Source organism: Diplotaxodon limnothrissa, linkage group LG15, assembly GCF_057381915.1.
Source record: "Diplotaxodon limnothrissa isolate DT_005_m linkage group LG15, D_limnothrissa_male_GT1.1, whole genome shotgun sequence".
Classification (NCBI taxonomy): domain Eukaryota; kingdom Metazoa; phylum Chordata; class Actinopteri; order Cichliformes; family Cichlidae; genus Diplotaxodon; species Diplotaxodon limnothrissa.
The window spans coordinates 26,492,650-26,515,311 of NC_140610.1; the positions used below are offsets into that span (position 1 = coordinate 26,492,650).

At 43.4% G+C, this 22,662-nt stretch overlaps 1 protein-coding gene across 1 annotated transcript in view; it reads right to left on the minus strand.

The window, feature by feature from the left end:
* Positions 1-20,987, minus strand: part of nmbr (neuromedin B receptor) — a 74,196-nt gene extending 53,209 nt beyond the window's left edge. The window contains exon 1 of the mRNA XM_085371900.1: positions 20,578-20,987. Within this exon, the coding sequence (XP_085228026.1) occupies positions 20,578-20,987 (410 nt within the window). The remainder of the gene's footprint in view (positions 1-20,577) is intronic.
* Between the last annotated feature and the right edge of the window lie 1,675 nt (positions 20,988-22,662).

Here is a 22,662-nt window from a genome sequence, read left to right on the forward strand (position 1 = left end):
TTTTTAAACAACACCCTGGGTCAACACTCCTGAATCAAAATATTAGTTCATTACCAAGCCTCTGGAGAACTTCAAGGCATGCTGAGGAGGTCATTTAGCCATTTAAATCAGCTGTGTTGGATCAAGGACACATCTAAAATCTGCAGGACACCGGCCCTTGAGGCCTGGAGTTCCCCACCCCTGGTGTAGATGATAGAGGCAGAGGAGAAGGAACACAGGCTTGTGGAAAGCCACAGACAACCAGTTACAGAAACCTGCTGAATGCTATCAGTTAAAAAGTGTAATATATTCGATCCACAGGGGCTTTATCTGCAAATCAAAATGCTCATGTGAGATTTTGGTTTTCCAAGATGCTTATGTGCTCTGTCTAGAATGACAAACAAACTGCAGTGGATCTAATCTGACATCAATCATGAACAACCTCATCTTTTATGATTATGACTCATTCGAGGTGGGAGAGGCTCCCTCAGCCTGGAAACATTATTTAAGAAGTCGGATCTTTTTAAAAATGAGGAAAAAAAGAATTAAATGTGTTTGTCAGGTCAGCATCATCCACAGCATGTAAAGAAATGGATTCCCTTGTTTTACAAAAGCACTGGTTTATGGATGCCATTCATTTTATTCCCTGCCGAGCTGCTCTGCGCTCACCGCTAAAGTATCGTTTTTCAGTTTTATTTCGATATGGATTTTTGGCCTTTCTGGTTTCATTCCTCTCTTCTCTCAAGACAGGAGCAGGAGTATGAAAGAAAACTTTTTGGCTCCTCTCTGCAGTTAAAATCTGTCCGGGGGGGGGACTCTCTCCTGCTTCTGTACAAAATCATCTCTACAAAGATGCTGCACTAAGTCTCTGTCCTGCTGTTGCTTGTGTTAAACTGTCAGAATGTTAATAAAAAGCAGACTTTTTCCAGAGCTGGTGTCACTGTGACCCCGTCCAGCATGTCACAGATTTGCGTTGTGACTCGGTACAGTTTCATATTCAGGACTCAAACCTGGTCTCTCTCCCCTGCTGTACATTCAGTGACTGACAGACGGGCTCAGGGGGATTTTGGACTGGTCTGCACAAAGATTCATTCATGGACCTCACACTCACCCATAAATCTTACATCATATCACTGTAGCGCACTTCATGTTTTATTAATGCAATCATTTATTTTTTATTTATGTCATATAGGAGCTCAGAGTTTAAAGCCGTGTCCCCAGGCTGAATAAGCTGGATGGCAAAAAATGGATATAAAGTACAAGATGATGCAGATGTATTTAGGATGGTTAAAATGGGGGTGCACAGATGTAACCCAAACAGAAAACATAGTTTTAGTGTGAGAAGAAGTGAGAGAATCATCTTCTGCTCTCAGGGTAGATCGTGACACAAGTTGCCCTTTTTTGAAAGTCTTAATTTGGGTGTCCAAATACAACATTTTTGGGCCATATACGCAGACGCCGTGTGCTCTGTTAGGATGTGAAATTGAATCTAAAATCTTTATTTCTTGTCTCAGGGCAAGTTTGACATCCAACATGAAATCACAAAGTATTCGGTGCCAGAAATCAGCGTGAGACCCATCTGGAAGCTTTCCGGGCATGTCAGATCGTCAATGTGAGATCAGCCAAAATTAAATCATGTTTGGTTTTTGATTTCCGTTCTGAAGTCTCCTCCCACTCGTTTTCAAGTCTTCATGTGGGACGGTCTTTGTATTTTGTTCCTTATTCTGCTTTTCAGGATTAGCTTCCATTTAGGTTTTTCAATTTCTGTTTTCAAGAGTAAGACCTCATGTTTCTTGAATAATTACCATTATTTGAGTAATGCTGGCTCTATAGCGACAGCTCTATGTCCTCAGTTGTTATTCCAGCGTTCCCGTGGCTCTCTGTGTATTGTGTCTGAGTTTTCTTGTCCTTGTTAAGTTTGGTCCTCTTATTTCCTGTTTTACTTACTTTTACTTGTTGTCAATTTCTCCCATGCCCTGTCTTGATTTTTACTTTCTATCTATTCATTTCCTTGATTGTGTTCAGTTGCCCCTTGTTTCCCTGCTGTTTTCAACTCTCCTGATTAGCCCTCAGAGTGTATAAATAGTCCTGTCTCTTCTTGTTCTTTGTCAGAGCATCTGTTTACCTGCCTTCATCGGCGGCCTGGCTAATCACTGAAATGCTAGATTTTTCCTTGTTGCTTGACTTTCCATCAACTTAATAAAAGGTCCATTTTTTGTTACTTTCTGCCTGACTTTTAGAGTCCTGAGTTTGGGCCCTCAACCTGCAATTCACAACATCATCCCAGCAGGACAGATGCTTTTCTAAAGTCTGGCTTTTATCCAGTGACTGTGAACAACAGAAGCTGTCATCACAGGTCACCTGCAGCAAAGTTCAACTCAGCTAAAGATGATTCTCAGAGTTTCTGCTGGTGTTATTTTTCAGTTTCATGCAGAGGAGAATATGATAGTTTCACCTGAGTCTCACAAGTATACTGTGACTCAAAGAGATGTGAAGATCTATGGATATATCCATGCTGATGCAAAAAGATAATTACCAGACAGAAGAGTGGCTTCATTATCAGTGCAGTGTTTTAACATAGTTTATTTGTTTCATTTCCTCTCTCTATTAACACATCCCACCAAAACTGCCGTGCTTCTGCAGATTTAGTTTGTTGGGATCAGATCACTCTAATTAAAAATAAGTATATTTAGTGGCTGGACTACATATTTTTCTAGGTTATCCTCTGACAGGGGTCATCGTCCATAAAACCAATAAAACAGAGCTTTTAGTGGTAAATCATCTTTTCCTAAACCTTTAAAGAAGGATTGACTGTTGCATGCTCAGTCATTCAAGTAAAGAAACCCCATCAACGTCTAAAATGTCAGAGAACAAGACACCAATAAAGCAACTGTAGTGAGAACTGTGTTTGTTAACTTACTGAAACCTTTTGGAATAAACTTTTTGAAAAATCTCCAGAGAGCAGTTATGTGTCCCTCAAACACAGACCAAAACACCACAATGTAATTTCCAGGAAAACAGGTTGTGTAATTATGAGTCAACTCCACTGCAGAGTACAATAACAATGTCTGATTTAATTTCTGCTTTAGAAGATAAAAACAAACTGAGTGGGAACCTTCAGCATTTATCTCAGTTGTTTATACAGAACAAGTCTGAAGAGACTCTCACGCTACCAGCGACCTTCTGCTTCTGAAACCCTTCATTCATCACACCTGCTGGATTCATACCTGCTTCATGTTATTCTAAACTTTAATCTATTGAGATTGACACAATGCTTCACATTCATTTACGTCAGGAAGCTGTTGTTGGTAAGAGCAGTGTGGTGGTGCAGTTTCAAGTTGAGAAATGACTTGAGAGGCGCTCAGTGCATCACACTGTGAAGCAAACAGATTTTCAACAAGTCTGTCCAGCAGCCAGATTTTCTCTTGCTGGCTGACTGTTACTTGGCTCATTTCTACCTTCCCTCCACAGATGGATTCTGTAATCAGCTAAACATCTCCACGGTTGTGCGTGGATACTGTATTTTAGCATTCTCACAACTAACAGAGGAGATGGCACATACGAAGCAAAATGTTGACAAGCTAATCTTGTCAAGTTTTTATTTGTTGCCGCTACATAGGCTGAACATCTCATTGCACCTCCTAGGCCAGAGTGGACTTGGAGGGAGAAAAAATCTTTGGAGAGATGAAACCAAGATGAACTGGGCAGAGAAAGTATGGAGAAGGAGAGAAGAATGTCACATCATCTGTCAAAGTCTCCTCCCACTCATTTTCAAGTCTTCATGTGTGACAGCCTATCATGCCAGAGCGTGTAAGGCTGTCACCAGAGCCAGTGGAGTCCAGTCATTAGTACCAATGTGACTGCTGATAGAAGCAGGGAAAGGTTATATTTAAGATATCTGGCCAATCAAAATCATCTGACTTTGGACTGCAGCGTTTTAGATAAGAGTAGTCATGTGACCTTTTTTTCCTATTTTATAAAGCTGTTTGTCACCAAACGTCATTAACCAGAGAAAGCACTCCAGTTCTAGAGTTTTACCTTTTCCCCTATCACTCATACAGTTAAGTCTTATTTCAGAACAGATTCAGTAACAGGACACATTAAAATAAACCTGTTATGAATATACGAAAGGAAAAATGTAGGAAATAAACACTGACAAGCTCTCAAGAATATTTTAAGAATAGACTAAAATATATATATTTAAAATATTCTCTTAGAAATTAGCTAAATTTAGAAGAGAACCTAAAAATTATTTAAATACCAGTAAATTCAGAATAAAATATGTTAATAATTTTTAAAGTCAGTTAAAAACCAAGATGTTATACTTCTAGTTCAGCTTTTGAAGAGATGGCTCCACACTTTCTTCAAGCACTTTGTTATGATGGAGAATTCAAAGCTCGGTCCCTCAGGGAGCAAAGCAACTTGAAACCAGAACATTTCCACCACTGCAGGTGCTACGAGGTTCTTGCATGAATAGATTTTCTGCTGTGAGGCTGCGAAACAACTGCACGAGGGAGAAGTTTTCTGACAGAAAAAACACAAAATATCCGCTAACAGCTTGAAAAGACTGTGAATGGTGGCCTGTCTTTGAGTTAGCCCTTTGACAGACTGACGACCTGTCCAGGGTGTAACCCGCCTCTTGCCCTATGGCAGCTGGGGTTGTATCCAACCCTTCCACGACCCTGAATGAGACAAGTGGAAGAAAAGGAAGTCAACAACTTCTAAAGGTAACGATGGATAACTAACTGTTGGTCTCACTTGGGCCCAAAGCCCTGACTCCTGGTTGAAAGTGCTTTATTTGACATCCATCTACTGAATACATACGCTTCACTACTGTTTCTCCCACTGTGGGATGAGCTACGTCTGTACTTTCCCAACGTCTTTTTCCCTCTGGATGCATGCTGTGACATCACATGCCTGTGATTAGAATAGCAATTCTGAAGCTGGAGTTAAAGTAAAAAGGGGTCAGCTGCCAAACATGTCTGCTATAACTGCGACCACACACATGATTCATCTGTCCAGAGGTCATTATTCACAATCAAGATTATGGGCTTGCAAGACTGGAAAATTATACATAATCACAAAATTACATGTAAATGACATAATGCTATATATGACATGATTTCAGATTTCTCTTAGGTTAATATGGGTGATAATCATGCTGAAACAATGACGACTGCTCCTTTCATCTGTGGCAGTTGTGTCACAAACATTCAACAAAAAGGCAACTCCTCTGCGATTTGTTTCTCAGAAGCCCCTCAGAAATGTATCTCAAAGCCACAGGACACCAGCACGTTTAATCTTACCTTCAGATTCCTAATTAAACAACACTGAGCAATCCCAATCTGCGCCCTTTCAAAGTGCAGACATATGATAAATGGTAAATGGCCTGTATTCGTATAGTGCTTTACTTAGTCCCTATGGTCCCCAAAGACATATGATAAAACAGTTTTTCTTCAAGTCATGCCCCACAAAAATAATTTAATCTCTTAACTAAAAGCTTTGAGGGTCATGAGTAGATTTTAGAGGAAATGTTTGGCTCTGAATATAACCGATACACACAGCTCCAGACTTCGAAGACTTGACACTTTCCCTTAAAGTTCAAGTTTTAAAAATAGATCCTTTCTCAGCAGGATGAGCACACCTTCTGTCTGCAGCATGATGGACTTAAAATGAACACTTCCATGCCTGAATGACACTAAAAACACAATTATGGTCGACTCTGAGCGCCAAGCTTTGACTTTGAAATCATTCTGTTTGTTCTCGCACGACTTCATCTGCTGACCGCCGAGGACCATAAACGTCACCTGAAGCTCTTCTGTGTCTCTGCAGCAGATACACGGTTCTTTGTTCCATTAACAGTTCTTGACATCCATACATGGCCTTTACATGGCCCCTCCTACCAAAACACAAGTTACTACAGCAACTACACCAAGAACATCCACAAGTTATGTTTTTTTTTAAGGATTTGTTATGAAGCTATAATTGCATCCCAGAATACCTCCAACACTCTCAGCGTGTGAAGGAGGCAATTTCCTGGACTTTGCCGCCCCGCTGATAAAACCACAATGCTGGTCAGTCGTGAGTCATCCTGCGGCTGCATACACTGACCAGCTGCTGTGTGAATTTGTCCTCACACAACAGTAAATCATCCTCTTCAGACACATTTACACAACTGGAAATGCTTGTTGAGTTTAGTGCGGCGAGTCGCGTGACCTGGCTTCTGTGAGAGCAGTCTGCAGTTCGGGCTTTGCGGTTCGAGGTGCTGTGAAGGACCAAAGCTAAAGAAAAGGTGCTTTCACTGACACCGAAATAAAACTGTCAATAGTTTTACAGTCAGCAGAGGAAGACTGAAGACGTGGACTGGAAAATAAATAAATTGTTGTTTTGACTCGGGCAGCCTCAGAGAGAAGGGGGAAAAGTGTAAAGGCCCTTTGAGAGAAGCGAAGAAAGCAACACCTTAAAAAATAAATCAGTCAAGCCAGCATGGGTCCTCCCCCAGAAATGTCATTATTCAGCAACACAGTTGTTGACCAGCTGTGGGTTTTTGGTCCAACACAAGCTGCATGTCCTTGTCAGCTGCTCAGAAGTTCAAAAAGACATCAGACAGAATTAAAACCTCCCGTTCGGCTCCCAATCAATCATCTGTCCTCCATTTTAAAGGCATTTTTTTTTCTTTTTTTAGGGCTGCCATTGCTCGCATCCTTGTTTCAGCCCACTTTTCAACCAGTCAGCATTAAGCTGCACATAGCGTAGTCCACACTGAGCTACAGGCTGCTGGGGTTTTGGACAACTGCACACAAGCATGGTAGGGTAAGTTTGAAAGTGCCCTGCGTAGGCAAATACGTATACAAACTGATATGTATGCTGAGCCACGAGTCACAACAAGAAGGCAGCTCACGCGTAGATGTTGTACTGACTAAGCTTTTAGTTTAGTCCTGGGGTTAGTATCTTGCCCAAGGATATACGGCACGCAGACTCGAGCAGCCAGGGATCGAATCAACAACCTTCTGATTAGTAGGTGATCTGCCTCCTGGTGGCAGGTTAAAAATAAGATGTCAGACTTTCATTCGTGCATCTCTGGATGGATGTGAAGTGATGGATAAGGATAAGCTTTATTTGTCGGTTGCAGTTGCCTGCAACTGAGATGACAGACCTAGTCGACCATACATACAATATACAAACTTTACATTGGGGAGACAGGTCAGGCTAAGTAGCAAAAAAGGATAGACAATGAAATATGTGATACATATAACACAACAATTCAGGAGAAAAAAAGGATTTCTGCTCATAATGACTCAACAAGGAAGGAGGTCTGCTGAGGAGGAAATTTTAGTTTTACATTTTAAATTAAAATTTTATTTACATTTTCTTTTTTTTCCTTTTTTTTGGGGGGGGGGGGGGAGTATTTTTTGGGTGAAATGGCTGGAAGAAAAAGATTTCTCTTGCAAGCTGAAGATCACTTTAATCGCTTCTTAAATACTCCACTTCAGCAGCATTTTGCTCTCCTGAGACCTTTTACCCTTCAGAATAAGTTACGTGATACTGTTGACCCACTTCATCAGATGATTTTATGATCACGTCACAAATCAGATCAGCAGATTTTCTCTTGTTTTTTAATTCCACTTTTCAGGACTCCTGCTGTCAGTGCTTCGGTGGCAGGCGGTTGAAAGAAAAATCAAATCCACAAACAAAGGGTGAAAGAAATACTTTCTTCCTCTTCAGCTTAGCTTTGATTTCTTTCCCTGCCAATCCTTGATCACACAAACCCATCCTCCTGGACTGCAGGGGCTGCTCTCTGTTATCAGGAGGCTATGACATTTGATTACTGACTTCTGCATTTGCTGCTCCTTATTTTCAGCTCAGAGTCACGCGCTCACCAAGAAACACAGACCATCATCTTCTGTCTACACACAAAAACGAAAGCTTGTTTATTGATGGCGCCTCTATGTAAGGGCTGCACAGCATCTAATAAAGGATTCTTTGGAATCCAGAATTCCTCCTGGAATCAAACTGGAAAACTGCACCATGGTTAGTTTTCAAGCAGCTTTCTTAATATTTTCATAGATGAGCTTTTTCTCGTGCTGTAATTATCACTGCATCATTACTGGAGCCAAACCTCGTGACACAGTCCTCATTTGCCCCTCAGTGCTGAATCAGGCTGATGTTGTTACACGTTAATTAGTCCCATCATGGTTTAAGTACTGAGTTTAAGTTACAGGACCACCAAAGAGAGACTGCAAAAGCTTGCTAGGAATTCCTGGAGGGAGGAAACGGTGCCCTAGCACCCCATTCCCCCCCCCCCCCCCCCCCCCCAGTGTTCACTGTTTAGAAAGGGGCGGGGTAGTTTTTACCATTACATTCAGCATTAGATTCAATGGCTATGGGAGTTCATTGTTTCTGCTCACAGATGGATTTCCTCTGAGGTTCAGTTTCTTATATAAAACTTCATAAATGCATGAAATCCAGCTCCCTGTGTGCATTTGAAAACACAGCTAAACATCAAGTCTAATATTCTGTCATGGCTGTCCTGCTGAAGGTCAGCGATCTCTCCATTTTTTATGAGGGTCAGACCTGAAAAAAACTTTTTTTTTCCCACTCAGAGGATTTCTAGTTCCAACGTTATGGAATTTGCTTGTGTACATGACAAAAAATGAGGAGGCTGACCTGCCAGGTGAACACCTGTGAACTATTATGCATGCACACTCTGCATTTCCAGCTGACACATGGTATAGTTTCTCCAAAATCCACCACAGAACTTCACATTTATGTGCTAAAGGGGGGGGACCCTGAGAGCTCTGTAAACCAGTCAGATGTCAAAGACGTTCCTGCAGGAGTGCATGGACGTTTGGTAGGGTTGGATGTACACAGAGCTCTGTGGATGGCTGCTCGGTGAAGCCTTGACATTTCTTCAATCGTCCATGCTAAATGAAAGGTTGCCTGATAATGAGGACCTAAAACCAGCAAAGGTTTCTGCCTCTGAGTGTTGGCAACAGACAGGCTGAGGGGAAAAAAACAACTAGTTTTTAATGTGTTCTCACATACTGCGATGTTCAGAGCTTTACAGCCTCTGACCAGCTTTCTGTTGAAGAGTTTGGGCCCCCGGCACCGATCGCCTCATAGGTTTGAGGATTGAAGGGGGTACTTCTGTGCATCATCTTGACGGGAAACGATCTAGGCTCCAATAGCCACTCCAATCACCATGCTAATTATAAGATAAGATAAGATAAGATAACCTTTATTAGTCCCACACGTGGGAAATTTGTTGCATTAGGCTTGTTATCCTCTTCAAGGACCTTCAGGCGAGTTAGGAGCCATTATGAGCTCGTTAGTGGCCTTTAGGCTCGTTAGGGGCTCATTAGAGGCCATCAGGGTCAGACACACAGCTGGATCGCTACTCGCAGCTGTGCGATCAGGAAATGAGTTTCCAGTTAACATGCTGATATCATGGTGTTTCAGAGGGACGACGACCGCGTCTGCTGGTAAATAAACGGGAACAGGAGCCCCTGCAGGGCTTCTGATTACAGAGGCTTCCTTTCACGTCATCGAAGGAAATTATTCATTCATTTAGTCCAAGTCACCTTCAGTTGTTTCAACAGTTTTTTAAAGAGAATATCCAAAACAGAGCGATCTGTGGTCAGTGAGATGATCACCACATTCTCCAAACCTAAACTAAACCATTTTTGTACCCACGCGTTTTAGGAAATTATTAATCACATCAGAAAACACCCATACTGCATGACAACCATTTCTAGGACCTAAAATATTCATAGATTTCATATAAAATCTGCCGTCTGCTTCACTCTGTCCCTATAGGCAAATTCTACACAAATGGACCTCATAGAGCTTATTATTGGACAGATGGATGGATGGATGGATGGATGGATGGATGGATGGATGGATTATTATTATTGGACCACATTATTTATGCCATTACTTTTAGATTTAAAGTGCAGTAACTGGAGTCTGTGTATAGCCAAATTATAGATTTTACTTATTTTATCACCATTATTGCTTCTATATTTAGGTTGAATTAAAAAAAACGTGATAAGTTCGTTAAGTAGTTAAGCAGTCCCTCTAAAGTGTACAATGCTGGTGTGATAGATGGTACAAACCCATAAACCATAGTAGGATGAAGGTACAATCAGGTAGTTGCATCTTTGGGTCTGCTGAGGTCATCATCAAACAACGAGTGGATGTCCACGTGCCTATCAGTTTTTTGCAGCTACACAGACTTGTCCAGAGAGCAGCTCTGCTCCTCAGGTGAACTGTCTGCATCTACAACAGAGTATAATCACCATTCAGTGCCTCAGTCACGAAGGCCTACAGAAAGTCTGGCAGTTATAGCAATCTGTTAGGGATGGCAGCAGTCACAGGGAGGCTTCCAGTGTAGCAGTGCATGCCTCTTTGCAACCAGTTTCATACAACGACTGCAGGATAGTCAGGCAAACACGCGTCTTTCCATTACAGTCGATGGTTGGAGACAGATAGGTCTCCTTGCCTGTGTGACTGAGGCCTGTGATACTCAATGAACAGTGCAACAAGATCTCAGTCTTCCTTGACTCGTGCATATTTGGCCTCCTGCACGCTTCTGTAGACATCTGTAGATATCCTGCAGATATCGGGAACAGCTGTGTGGATAGCTTCAGGTACCTTTGGGAAAGCATGAGCACAGCTTCAGAAACATTTACCAAAGTTTACACAGAAAAAAACAGAGGCTGAAGCAAGGTGTTGGAAATCCTTTTCTTTCCTTTTGATTATTAATGTTGGATGGATCCACAAAACATGCAAACACCAAAGTCAACAGATAAACAGAGAGTGAAGACAGACCTCCTCCGACAGCCTGATGCTGTATTAATGTACATCTGCTCCTGTTTCCTTTCTTCTTCTGAGTTTGCATGCAAAGGTCAAATGGATTTAAAGAGGATTCCAGCTGCATTACCATTCTGCAGACTTGATCTGGTCCCATGCATTTCACATAAAGTACTGACCTTTACCTTGACTGTACAAGACAAGCACACACAGACACGCATGTACTCGAGATCCGTGACCTTCAATCAGAGCAGAAGTATTTCTGTTTGTGCTTCAGTTTCTGCTGTTGGCTCGGGTCTTTAAAAGCATCACATATGCACACACAGCGTGATCAGACCAAATGCATAGCAGTTAAAACACAGGTTGCTGAAACTGCAAGTCAAGCTCATGATGCTGATGAAGAGCACAGAAATATTTTCCTAGATTTCCCTGAGAGACTAGTTTACCATTAAAGCTTTTTAAATGACTTGTGATGCACCTCATTTCAGTGGGACTGGAATGATGGATGCATCACAGGGTGAACCAGAAGACTATGGCTCACCTCATGCAGTTTGTTTTCTTCCTTCCATGTTTCTCTTTTCATCTATTGGTTATGTTTGGGAGAACATGGTGATTTGATTTAAATTATTTAACACCACCCTGCATGTTTAAGTGTCAGACCAATTGCATTATATGCATAAACCTAAGATCCTGAAAACACCCCTGCAAAGATCAGTCATGCTTGGTTAAAGAGGCACTAACTGTCTGTGAATGAGGGCCTGAACGTGCTTACTGTCGACCTCGATGCTGCTTTTGTGTATCTAAATCTATCATTAGTTAAGTGGCAGTAAATCAGCCGAGGTTGATAGAAAAAGTTCTAACGGTGATGCTAGAGCAAAAGCAAGTCACAGTTCTGCAGAACTGTGACACCGCCTCACGGCTTCGAATGAAACTTTTTAATGTCTCAGAGTAAATTTTGGACACTAAAAGCAAAGAAAGTGGTGAAAAATAAAAGTGCTGTGCAGAATATTAGGATGCTGATGTAAAACTAACCATCTGTTCTGAGCTCACAGTGAATAATTAAAACCAGAATAAGTTGTAAGTAGCAGCATATTTGAGCTGAAAGTTGACTTCATTCATCTGTTCAAGTGGCAATTTATGATCCCAGTTTGGACTGACGGCCACTTCTAAAGCAAACGCTGGTGTTTCCCTCTGTTCACTTTCACTCTGACTCACTCAGCGCTCAGCGCTGCCTTCATCTCATCAAGTGAAATGTAAGCTAGATTAAAAAGAATCCACTTTTTCACATACAGATGGCCTCGTGTGCACGGCTCGCAGAGTGTGACGTATGACACAGCATCAATTCATACATTTCCCACACTTTCCATTAACATTTAACCACCAAGCACATGATCGATTCATAACCTGTTTAACATACCTCAAAACCAAATGAAGATCCAGCAGGTGCGATGCCCGGACTCAAACCTGTCACCCGCACAGAGTGAGATTTTAGACAGAGGTGTGGGTCATAAAACAATTATTTCATAAGAGCCCCTGCAGTGTCACAGTATATGTAGCAGGTTATCACATTAGTGAGAGCACTCTGTCACTCCCAGCTCATCATTTTTTACTGTGTCACATCCAATCAAAAACGACCAAACAACAGGTTTTTGGCAGCTAAAACTAAAGTGAGGTCCAACGGTGAGAGTCTACAGCCGTCTGTGAGACAAGGTGGAGGCCCTGTCATGGTTTCAGCTGCATGTCAGTCAGTGGTGTTGGAGCTCTTTGATAAACTGATGAATCATGAACACATGAAAAGTACCATCAGATTTGAATCCACTATGCAGTAACATGTGAAAAGCATCTGATTGGTTGTGTTTCCATGTTTCAATAATTGCTGCGCCTGTTTCTGTTTTTCTTGCAAAATATAAAGAAATCATGGTGGTTCAAGACTTTTGCACAGTACTGTACCCCCCAAAAATGGACTTGAAAGGTCTGTAAAATGAGCACCTTGGCGAGGTGCAGTGTGATTAAAAAGGTGATAGGTGTGAATGAGAATTGATAAACTCTCACAGGTCCCAAATGAAACAACAAGTACGAGTTTGTCCACTAGACGAACTCTGATCAGCAGAGTGATGACCACTGCAAGACTGATGAACGTCATTCAATATCAAAAGCCTTTTATCAGTCTGCCAGTTCTCAGACAACTGGAAATGTGGGTTTACTGGATTTTAGAGGAGTTCACGTGCCAAGCTCTACAGAGCAAGATCCTGCTTGTTGTATCGATCTAAGACTACATTTTAACTTTATTCGCACTTATCTGAAAATCCAAGCTTCTCTCATACCTGCCTGCGGTCCAGCTCATACACTTTATTGGATGTTACGCTGCTTTATGTGGTTTATAAATGTCGTGGGCAAATTGAATTTCACTTCAGAAGCCCATTAGTCCCTGTTGCGCCCGCAGGGAGATGTGGCTGTCAGCTTTGGTTTACGTCCCCAAACGCATCGTGGTTCTGGCGTTTTCTTGTTTGTTTCCAGACGGAGCTGACCTTGGATTCAAAGCACAGATAACTCTCTGCTTTATCTCATCACGGCGGGTTGAAGTGAGTCAGAGGGCAGAAGATTTCACAGAGAATTAGGCCGTTAGGAGATAATTAAAGGAGTGTTTCATGCATCATCAGATTGGTTTCTCTGCGTTGTTCAGGCTCGGAGTGATCGCTGGGCAGGAGTAATGAGATGACGAGCGGAAAGGAAATAACATGTTTCACGGTGAAAGGAAGCAGTGTTGGAGCCTGCATACACACACACACACACACACACATGCACACACACACATATACGTCGCTGAGAGCATAAATTAAAAAGTTGTTCTCCTCTGAAGCGCAGGGACAGCAGCCGCATAGCTCCACCCGTCAGAGGACAGCCACGACAGGATTTACAGGGAGAGGAGGTGGTGTAGTAGCTACTGCTGAAGTATTTATCGATGAAAATGGAAATGCTTTTGAGAACTTCAGAAGGCCAGCTCTGTTTGCTCAGCTGTTTGCATTTGTCTAATATCTCATCACACTGCAGCGCTGCTGACAGCCGGGCTTTAAAGCAACTCATCATGACACACATTAAAGCTGCCATCCCTGCAAACCTCGATCTATAGTTTGCATACAGGGCAAACAGGTCGACAGAGGATGCCATAATAACAGCTCTTCACTCAACCCTCACACATCTAGACAGTAGTAACACCTATGTGAGAATGCTATTTGTGGATTTCAGCTCTGCCTTCAATACAGTTCAATCCCACAAACTGGTTAATAAACTAAGCAACTTAGGACTCAGCAGCTCACTGTGCAGCTGGACTTGGACTTACTGAGCAACAGACCCCAGGACGTCAGAATGGGAGCGCACACCTCCTCCACCCTCACTCTGCACGTAGGTGTCCCACAGGGGTGTGTCCTCAGTCCCCTCTTATACGCACTTTTCACCCATGAGTGTTTGACAACAACAATGAATCAGCCTACAGAGAGGAGGTTCAGCATCTGAAGCAATGGTGTGAAAACAACAACCTGCATCTGAATACAGCCAAGACCAAGGACTTCAGAAGAACAAAGCGATCTGAGCACTCTAGAAAACTTTAAGTTCCTCGGAGTCCACATCTCGGCCGACGTTACCTGGTCCACAAACATTTCCCACCAGGTAGGGACAGCACAACAAAGGCTGTACTTTCTCAGGAAACTGCGTCAGGCCCAGTTACCCCAGAGACTGCTAGTAAACTTCTACCACTCCACCATCGAGAGCCTTCTGACTTACTGTTGCACCACACTCTGGTTCAACTGCCCTACCTCCACCCTCAACTGCCCTACCTCCACCCTCAACTGCACTGCCAACACACATGGACATTACACTTTATTTATAAACTGTATTTCTATGTATACTTTAATGCAACCAACATCCCTACCTCTTTAAACTGTATTTATTATAGTTGCAACAGCACCCCCCTCCCCCCCGCCTCAATGTGCAATATCACCCCCCACACACACACTCGATGTGCAATATCACTGATCACACTGCACCTCACAGTGCACCTGCTCCTCGAATGGCATGTATGTGTGTGTGTAAGCGTGTATGTGGAAATATGTGTGTGTACGTATGTACGCATGCATATATGTATGTATGTGCGTGTATGTATGCATGGGCGTATCCGTATGTATTCAGGTGTATGTATAACTTGTACATATCTTTCTTGTGTAAATGTAAATTTGCCTGTGTTATTGTGTAAATACTTATGCGACTGTGTACTTCAGACACATGGAGAGATGCCAAACTGCCTTTCATTGTTTTTGTAACAATGACAATAAAGAGCTATTCTTCTTCTTCTTCTCTTAAAAGCAGTGCTCCTGCTTATGTGACAGCAGATTTTTACGTTTATTTTATGGAATCCAAGTAAACTGTAGCTCTCAGCAGATTTTCCAGTCTAGATCTCAAGAGCCTGTTTTCATTCCTGTGGCATGAGTTTGTCCAAACCTTCAGTACCTGATCACCATTCACTCCCGGCTCTTCCAGTGAGCCAAAGAGTGTTTGACCCCAAACCATAATCTGTTCCTGCAGCTGACCCAGTTTTCCCAACACAAAGCAAACACACTGTCATAATCCTGGGACTCTGACCCAGCGTTTTCAGTTTACATTTTGAGTTCTTAAGTTATTCCTTGAAATACGGTAAGTAATAGGATTAACATTTGGTTGCCTTAAGTCTAGTCTAGTTATCCTTCACTTAGGTCTTCTTCGTTAGTCTGTCATGTTTCTTTTCTTCCAGCTTGTGTTATCATGCCTACATCGTTCCATGCTGTTTTTTGAAAGTCTGTGTCCTGTGTCAGTGTAGTCAGCTTTGCTTCCTTTGTCTCGTTATGTCAGATTAGCCTCAGCTGTTTCCCCATGTGTTTCCACTTCCCCTGATCACCTCCTGTGTGTATTTAGTCTGTGTGTTTTCAGTCATTTCTTGTCAGATTGTCTGCTTCGTTTCCAGGTCATGAATTCATGTGAAGTCCTTATGGTTCAGTTTTCTCATATCAGGTTCTAGGTCCATGTTCTTGTTTTGGTTTTTTTTATTTAGCTCACCCAGTTTAGTTTATTGTTAGTCTTGCCTTTGCCTTTTGCTTTGTACCTTTGTCCAGCCTACAATAAACGGCTTGTTTTGAGTTCCCATTAGTTCCCATTAAGTTTGTTTCTATGCTTTGGTTTGTCTGCACCTGGGTCCACTATTCGCACTCCACACAATTTGCCTCTGCACACTGTGACAGCCAACTCCAACACACCTGAACCCTAGCCTCCACCTGCCCTACCTCCACCCATGTAACACAGCCTTTATACGCTTCATTACCTACACCTGTTCACCTGCTCATTAGTGCAAATATCTAATCAGCCAATAGGATGGCAGCAAATCAGTATATTCTGGCACATACAGGTGACCTGTTCAGACCCAGCAGCAGAAAGAGGAAAAAAGAGGAACTGAAGTCTAAGGTTGGATGAGAATGGCCAGACTGCTGCGAGCTGATAGGAAGGAAGAGGGAACTCAAAAACACTTGTTAAGACCAACGTATGCAGAAGGGCATCTGTGAATGCACAACATGTCAGACGTCAAAGCGGCAGAAGACCACACCAGGTGTCACTGCTGTCACCTAAGAGCAGGAAACTGAACAACACAAGACCGGAGTAATGTTGGTCTGATGAGCCTCCATTTCTGCTGTCGTGATCGGAAGGTGGGGTCAGGTGTAAACAGTGTGGATCCATTCTGCCTTGGATCGGTCGTTCCGGCTGATGGTGGTGTGATGGAGTCACTGAGACTTTTACAGCTGAGCATCATTTAAACACCACCGCCCGCCTGAGTGTTGTCAGTCACCACGCCCCTCCCTGTATGACCACAGTGATGGCTGCTTCCTGCAGGATAACACATCGTGTTGCAGATCATCTCAAACGGGTTTCCTGAACACGGAGATGAGTTCGCGGCACTCTGGTGTTCTCCACACTCACCGATCTCAGTCCAGCAGTAATGTTGCTGCTGCTCCTGATGGTCCTGATGCAAACCATTCCATGACTCCACCTGCAGGACGGATGAAGCTGGTGGGTTGTGTTGTTAACCTGTTAACTAAACCCACACTTACAGCTTGTGCTTGAACCCACAATACTTCCAAACATCTCAGCGTGAAGCCTGACATCTTACATGAAATCGCTCCACATGACAGACGCTGTGCGCTCTGGCTCTATGTCGTGTTGTTACCTGATTAAAATTTAATGCGGCACAATGCACTTAACCTTTGCTGGTTAAATTTTTATGAATGGCGAACATAAGAAATGTTCAACGTGGTGTAAATGTGCATTATGTCGAGTGGGAATATGTGTGGGAATAAACCCACACTCTGGCTGTTTCTGATGACCTCGATCTCATTTCCTTCTACGCTCTCTCTCACCTCATCTTTCCACCACATTCAGCTTTTTAACCAGACTTTTCTGATTCCTTCTTGTCAGCTGCTGCTCATCCCTGTCTCTCCTCCTTCTTATAAATCACACTAAACATGTACAACCCACACACACCTGTGCATAGACCTGAATAACAGGCTGGGCTCGGACCTTAAACGTGTCAGTGGTCATTCATATTTAATGTCCAGAATGAACCACTGTGAGGGGCAGAGCTGTTTCTGTGTGTGTGGATCCTCACTGCTGTAAGCTTCACTGTGATCTGAGCCAGCTCTGCCAGCAGCTGAAGACTGCCCAAACATCCCAGAGTCCTTATCGTATAGCAAACCATCAAGAATACACAAAAACGTATAGCCCAGCTGAGTCTGAAGGTACTGGCTGATTTAATAATAATAATGGATTGCATTTGTTAGCACTTTTCAAGACCCTGAAAGCACTTTACATTATAATTCCACCATTCATTCACACACTGGTGGAGGCAAGCTACAGTTGTGGCCACAGCTGCCCTGGGGCAGACTGACAGAAGCGAGGCTGCCATGTCGCACCATCGGCCCCTCTGGTCAACACCAGTAGGTGAAGCGTCTTACCCAAGGACACAACGACCAAGACAGACAGACAGAGATGAGGATCGAACCAGCAACCTTCCGATGACAAAATGAGCTTCCCAACCCCCTGAACCACGATTGCCCACGAAAGTCAAATATGTCAACCAAAAGATTTCCTTCACATTTGTTATGTGTGGTTATTTATGAGAAAATTTATTAATCCAGTTTAAGGTCAGTGTTTTGGTCGTTGTAATGTTGGACCCAAGAAACATAAGCCGGAGCGAATATTACGACAGCAGAACTTTTATTTAATACTGTGGTTTTGTACTGGGACACAGACACTCCCGCTCTGTCTCACTGCTGTCACGTCCGCTCTCCTCCTCCGACTGTCACTGCCAACATATAAAGAGAGACAATCACTGACAGATCCCCAGCACACCTGTTCACCCCGCCCCTGCACCGCCCCGGGAGCTCACTGCGTCACCCCTCCTCTGCAGCTGGCCAGAGACCACACCCACGCCACAGTCGTGTCTCAAGCATTTTAGGAAACGCCAGCGTCATGGCTGAAGGATGTTTCAGCATCTCTTCTTTACTTTTTTACTGTCGCTTATCAGCAATTATCAATGTAGTGTCTGCAAACAGTTAATATCAGCCAATATCATCACTATTAATATATCAGTCACATCACGTTTTGCAGAGAGAAGGACCAAATGCAGACTCTCGGGCAGGCAAACAGGTTAACTTAAAGCAAGTCAGTAAATGAATTTTTAAAATATCCAAACAGTCAAACATAAAGTTCAAAAACTGTAAATTAACTGAAACCTTAAACTTGAAAATACATGAGGGCTGGAAACCAGGAGAACAGCCAGCGACTGTGTACACACAGAGGGCCAATCAGGGAAGTGGAGACTAGTGGAAAAACGAAACACAGCTGAACTGAATCACAGAAGACGAGCCGAAGCAAAACTAAAGTAAAACAGGAAGTGTGATAACTAAACAGGGAAAAATCAAGAATTAAACTCTAAGCATTAAACAAACTCGGATTCCTATAGGAAATTTAAACGACCCAACGAGAAGGCCCAAAAACTCAAAAACACTGGATGAACTGACAGCTAAGGCTCTCCCAGAAACGTCCACACTTCCTAAAAACAAGTCTGACTCAATTACAACAAACCCCACAGAGTCTGAGTCTGCTGGGTTAATTCCACAGAGGGAGTAAAGAAATGAAGGTGAAAAGAAATTAAAGGGGAAAGGAGCTCAGAGTGCAACAGTGGAGATGGAAACATGCAGAAAATGAATGAGTTCAAGAAAACACTGAATGATATGAAACTGATTCTGAGGCAGCCAAGTATTCATCTCATCATTATCTTGTAATAATATTAAATTAATATAAAGAAACATAAGTAACCACCAACATGTCTTCAGTCTGGTCCAGACTGCAGGTTTTAAACGCTGAAGCCGCATCAGTCATGAGCTGCCTGTAATGTCTGGAGAGAGACTTAACGTGGGTCGATGCCACATCTCCAACACGCCAAGGTCACGAGATGGAACTTGGAGAGAAAACCTGCTGCTCTGAGTCTGTGTCACATTCAGCTCTACAGTAAAACCACAATTACTGTGAGTTTTAAGGAGGAAGAGCACCGAATTATCAAAGATAACAAAACGTCTGGCCTTAAAAGTCAAACAGCAGTCACTGATTATTGATCCAGTCAGCCAAGCACACCCACCAAGCTTATCTGCAACACCTCAGAGTTTCTGAAAGTCTCAGTGAGAAACTCTGATGGTCTGATTTTAAACTGCTGACAGTGGTTTTCTGCACTTTGTCAAACAGTTTCATTCGCTGAGGGTGAAACTCATTAAAACTCATTAAAAGGTTGAGAGCGCCTCTTCCACGCCTCTCCGCTGCAGTCCTGCCAAGCTTTTTCTCATCCTCAGAGTTTCCTTCATTTCTCGGACATTATCTAACACTCATCAATGCTGTGCCACAAATCAGCTTAAAGCGGCTACATTCATGCACACAAGGCTCCAGAGGCTCTTTGTCTGCAGTTCCAGATAAATGGCACATTCACATGCAGTCATTTTACAGCAGTTTAATCTAATGACGTCTGCTCCCACAGAACATCATCGCTGAACATCGCAGGCTAATTAGATGTCTCACTAATATTTTCCCACAATGAGAAAGTGTGCAATGCTTTTTCAGATTCATTCAGCTGCTGCACACTAATCAGGTTACATTGGAGAGCTGCACCTCATCCGTGCGATCACAGTCAGAGCACAGAGTCCTGCAGCAGCCGGCGGACCGATCCGCCCTAAAAGTGGAGATGACCGCGAGGCGATAGACGGCTGTCAGGGTTCTTACAGGGGTGTGAGGACATTGAAGCCAAAGTCTGAGAGAGCTCGCATGCTTTAAATCAATCAGCACATCTGGCAGTTTTCATCTCCTGTGAATCACATTTAAAAAGTTCAGTGTGTGGTTTTTCTGCCAGCTTCAACCGTGAGTGTGATGGATTCAATCTGACTGTGCGACCTTACCTCTGAAATATCGACCAAGCATGAAACAGAACATGTTTAATAACGTGCTACACCTTCCGCTCAGCCTGCTGGCGTTATATGCTCCGTAAAACTATCAGCTGTAACAGGTGCTTTCATTTTAACCTCCTCATTTTTCATTTGACACTAAAAACTGCTTCAAATTTGAATCATTGAGTTTAACAGTTTCACGCAGTGCCGTGAAGGACCAGAGTGGCACTGCTGGTGTCACACTGTAGCTCTGTGATTTTGGCCCCCGTGATTCTCCTACCTGTCAGCGCTGAGCGCAGTGAGCGTGAACACCGACACCCCGACCGAGGTGAGCTGGATGACGGGGATGAGTTTGCACGCCGCCTCTCCGAACACCCACTCCTCGGAGAAGTAGCGGAAGGCGTCCACGGGCACGCAGGTGACCAGCAGCAGCAGGTCTCCCGCCGCCAGGCTGGAGATGAAGATGTTGGGCACGCTCCTCATGGCGCTGTTCGTGATGAAGATCTTCACCAGCGTGATGTTGCCCAGCAGACCCACGACGATGATCAGAATATACACGGAGGTCATCACGCAGCGCACCACGAAGTGTACGGTCTCCGCGCCGTCCGCGGACGACCACGGGCCGGGTACCTCCGTGGAGTTGGGGCTCAGAGCCTCCGCGGGAAGGTTCGAGAGGAACTCGTCATCCATGAGTGCGCACGGAGGAGCACTCCACGCCAGGGTCGACCGCTTTTGCGCAAAGGGAAGCTCGCGCGTAAAGCCGCAGAGACAGCAGGGGTGTGTGTGTGTGACGGTGTTGGGGTGTGTGGGCGTAGGGGGGTCCACACCGGCACCAACGACCAGAGAGACGGAAAAGTTTTCCAATAGCTGCTCCTCCGAGAAGCTTCTGAAGGCAGAGAGGAAGCTGACGCGCGTAAAGAGGGGGGAGGCACCGCTGTCTCTCCCCCCCCCCCCCCCCCCCCCCTCTCTCACACCCGCAGTCGGGGGGGGGCGAAAGTTTGAGGTGAGACCCGGGCTCATGTTTTAATCTTCCATTATCATTTTAGCGGGTTTTTTACGTTTGAAAATTTTCCCCCCAAGGATTTCTTCCTGAAAATTTGAGATTGATCTTTTTATTTCTACTAAGTTGATCTGGAATTTAAATGAAATCCATGAGTGCAGACAGCCTCAGATTTCACTCAAACGGAATCATTTTAATATTTTAGTTTTTAAGCCTGTTTTTAATTCACCTCAGTAAAAATATTCCTTCATATTAATCTCGTTTGTTTTGATTTCATAAGAATCTCAGCTCAGAGCAGGTTTATTTCACCGAGCTGCCAGGCTGGAAAAGACCAAACTGAAACATGTTTTATATTCAGTCCAGTTTTTATCTTTGCTTCATTTAAATGTTTCTCGCACCCAGTTTGAGCTTTTTGATGATAGCCTCAGTTCTTTTTCCATTTTTCTCACAAAGAAAAAGAAACAGTAAAGCAGTGAACATGTCACAGATTTAGAACAATGTATATCCGGTGGTTACACCGACTTTAGTTTCTCGTCCACCTCTTCTCTCCTCTTTCATCCCGTCATCACTTCGGTTTTATTCATCATCAATTGTCCATTTTCCTCTTCCTTGTTTCAGCCTTCCTCCATCTATGCCGGGGTCACTTCATCCTCTCGGTGATTGCAGGAGGGGAGATTCAGAGTTCAGATTTTTGTTTTTTCATTCCAGATTTGATTCCTTCTTTGAATTTCCCTCCAGCAGAACCTGCAGCTCGGTTGAGAAGTGCCTGCGGTGAATTTGAGAGAGGAGTGATGAATCACTCTGCCTGTTGATGCTGTTTATGATCTTATTTGTTCATTTGCTTTCAGAGTCATGTTCCCACTGACAACAGATCAAAAGCCGCATATAAGCGACGAACGAGGTTAACAAACATCCGGGTATGTTGTACCTTATCTTTGGCAAAAACCTACATCCAGTCTTTATGTAAAGAAAGAAGGAAAAGCAGCCTGTCTTCCTGTAGGTGGAAGCGTATACAGCATCACTGAACTATGTCAGAGCATCAGCGTCATCTATAATCGTGTCAAAAGCATTTTGTGTTTTTAGGTGTAAAACGTTTGACATCGGACATATGCTGCATATTTTAAAAAAACAAAGCTGTGTTCTATCTGTGCTCGTGCACAGGCAGAACAGAGCTCTGAGGTCAGCTCGTCTCCAGAAGTGCTTTAAAAAGTTGAAAGCTGGCGGAAGAACAAACAGCAGATCTGTGTATCAGGAGATATTCCCTGAACATGATCCGTGACTTCTTTAAGTTTTTTCCATCCTTCCTGCCGCTTTTCTAACTTCTGTCCTGGAGCTGCGAGGTTGCAGCTGAAGGCTGCCGTCTCT